This window comes from Formica exsecta, unplaced genomic scaffold (assembly GCF_003651465.1).
Source record: "Formica exsecta isolate Colony F162 unplaced genomic scaffold, ASM365146v1 scaffold505, whole genome shotgun sequence".
Classification (NCBI taxonomy): domain Eukaryota; kingdom Metazoa; phylum Arthropoda; class Insecta; order Hymenoptera; family Formicidae; genus Formica; species Formica exsecta.
Genome location: NW_021852294.1, coordinates 31,337 through 33,672, shown reverse-complemented (window position 1 = coordinate 33,672; position 2,336 = coordinate 31,337). Strand labels below are relative to the sequence as shown.

Here is a 2,336-nt window from a genome sequence, read left to right as displayed (position 1 = left end):
GGACAGCTACGGGCCCAACATGGCGATCATGGGAAGCATGGAGGGAGTAACGATATCGCTTCTCTGATTATATAGGACTCTAGTGTATTCTAGAGATAAAATAGAGTCAAAAATTCTAATACAAAAATTTTGAGGTTGCAATAGTTTTTGAGTTATAAGCGATCTGTATATATATATATATATAATTATATATATAATACTCGCGTGAATTGGTTAATTTTTTATTTATTTTTTATTATTGCAAAAATCGCAAAACGGTAGAAGACTTTCCCACTCGGTATAACAGGCTCTACTTGCAAATGAGAGGTGATACAATTATTATCAGACACCCTGTGTGTGTGTGTGTGTGTGTGTGTGTGTGTGTGTGTGTGTGTGTGTGTGTGTGTGTGTGTGTGTGTGTGTGTGTGTGTGTAGAGGAAAGTAGGGTAAAACCGGGTAGATGGGTCAAATCGGATACCTTTATTTCTTCGTGATGAGTGCTACTATCTTTGATCAACTCGTGCTATTAGTTGTAGATTGACGTCATTATTATTTTAAGATGAACCATGCCCATGCACGACGATATTTCTTTTTTAAAAAAAGTTTAAAATTTTCAGGCCAAAAAAGATCGATATCGGGGCAATCGAATCGTCATTCTGTACGTATTAGAGAGTATATCGCACTAGATTTGATCGTCACTTTATACGCCAGAATGTACAGCTACCGTGTTTGTTATTTTCTTCGTTGGGGCAAAACCGGGTACCTACACACCTCATATAATGAAAAGAAGAAAAATTGCCATCCTGATTTTGTCTTTCTCCAAAAAGCAATTGGAAATGAAGATTGCCACTCAAAAAAAAAAAAAAAAAAAAACTACTAAAAAAAAGCTTTTTGAGACCCCTAAAGTTAAAAAATTAAATAAGAAAGACCTGCAACAATGTAGAGCAAGAGGATATCTTTATTTGTGATTTTTGTTTATAGAATACATTTCTGTATTGTATTTTGATTAAAATAAATCAAGATTTCGTAATTGCACAGCGTTTTACATGCTTTTAAATAGGTACCTGATTTTACCCTACCAGTGGGACAAAACCGGGTGTTTTGACTTCTTCAAAAAATCTTGTTATCATTGGTAACTAAATATTTTTTTTCGGCAACTAGCCTCATTTCCTCATAGTTCAAGATCCACTAAACACTACTAACGGTCAGTAGAATTTTTTTCGCCCTCTGATTTTTTATAGGAAGACTAATCCAAAAAAGTATCTGGTTTTACCCTACTTTCCCCTATATATGATATATCTAAAATTATTATATATGAGCAACTCACAAATCCGTTCTCTTCACATTGGTTGTAAAATTTAACGCAGATATCCTCAAAAGATAAATAAAGTGGAACTTGACAGATGCAAAAATAATAGCCTGCAGCGTAACCGTGCCATAGAGCGGAGAGAGTCAATGTAACGACAGTTCTTAAACTTTTATAGGGGAATCTTTTATAAATGCATACAGCCATCCAATATTGTATGCACGTATTCCATATTTTCATTGTATGTCTAACAAATGGAGAAGATTCCACTTGCCATACGTTCATGTTATGCACCGTTTCAAAATCTTGCACCTCCATTCTCGCTCTTTTATGATCAAAGGACCTAATAAATTATTTTTAAATCTATTATTTTTCCTTAAGTCAATCTTAGTATTCTGTAAGATGTAAAAAGACACAATATTGTAGGAATTTACCAATGATATAATTTAGATTATATCTTATTAATAATACAATAATAACGAGATAATAGAAAATTATTATCTTTGTAATTAAAATGGCTTTAATGATATTATTTGGTATGTCGTAATAAATATTCTGTTTTGATAAATATTTCTCATCTATAGCAAAGTTAACTGAATAAATATCATTTGTTATCATTATTTGTTAAATATTTTGTATCACATATATACCCAGTCAGCCACGTTTGTTCTAACAGATATTGCCAAGTACTTGCTACAAATTATTGTCAGCAAAAAGGCTACAAATTTGGTACAAGAGTTGTTATTACCGATTAAGCTGGCAGATTGCCGGCAAGAACCAAGCAAAGCTTGCTAACATAACTAGACAGCAAATTGGCGGCAAAAACCGAGCAAACCTTGCTGACATGACTGACATCAGATTGTCAGCAAAAACTGAGCAAGATCTGAAGTGCGCAATCTGATAGCAAATTGACAGCAAAAACCGAACAGAATCTGCAGCTTAGCACAAAGTATTATAAAATAGTTCAGTCGCTTATCGCTATGCGGCGCGTTATCCATTATCTATACCCGTATTCAAATTCTTGTCATGAGTGTATATAAAGCCTGCAAAA

General features: G+C 33.6%; 1 protein-coding gene across 2 annotated transcripts in view; it reads right to left on the bottom strand.

The window, feature by feature from the left end:
- Positions 1-1,002: 1,002 nt before the first annotated feature.
- The window catches only part of LOC115241709 (lysophospholipid acyltransferase 7), a 6,774-nt gene continuing 5,440 nt past the window's right edge, over positions 1,003-2,336 (bottom strand). Inside the window, exon 5 of one of the 2 annotated variants that reach the window (XM_029817617.1) lies at positions 1,003-1,628. In XM_029817617.1, the coding sequence (XP_029673477.1) occupies positions 1,226-1,628 (403 nt within the window). In that variant the 3' untranslated portion in view covers positions 1,003-1,225. Of the gene's footprint in view, positions 1,681-2,336 lie in introns of both variants that reach the window. The other variant, XM_029817618.1, reaches the window with a different exon arrangement.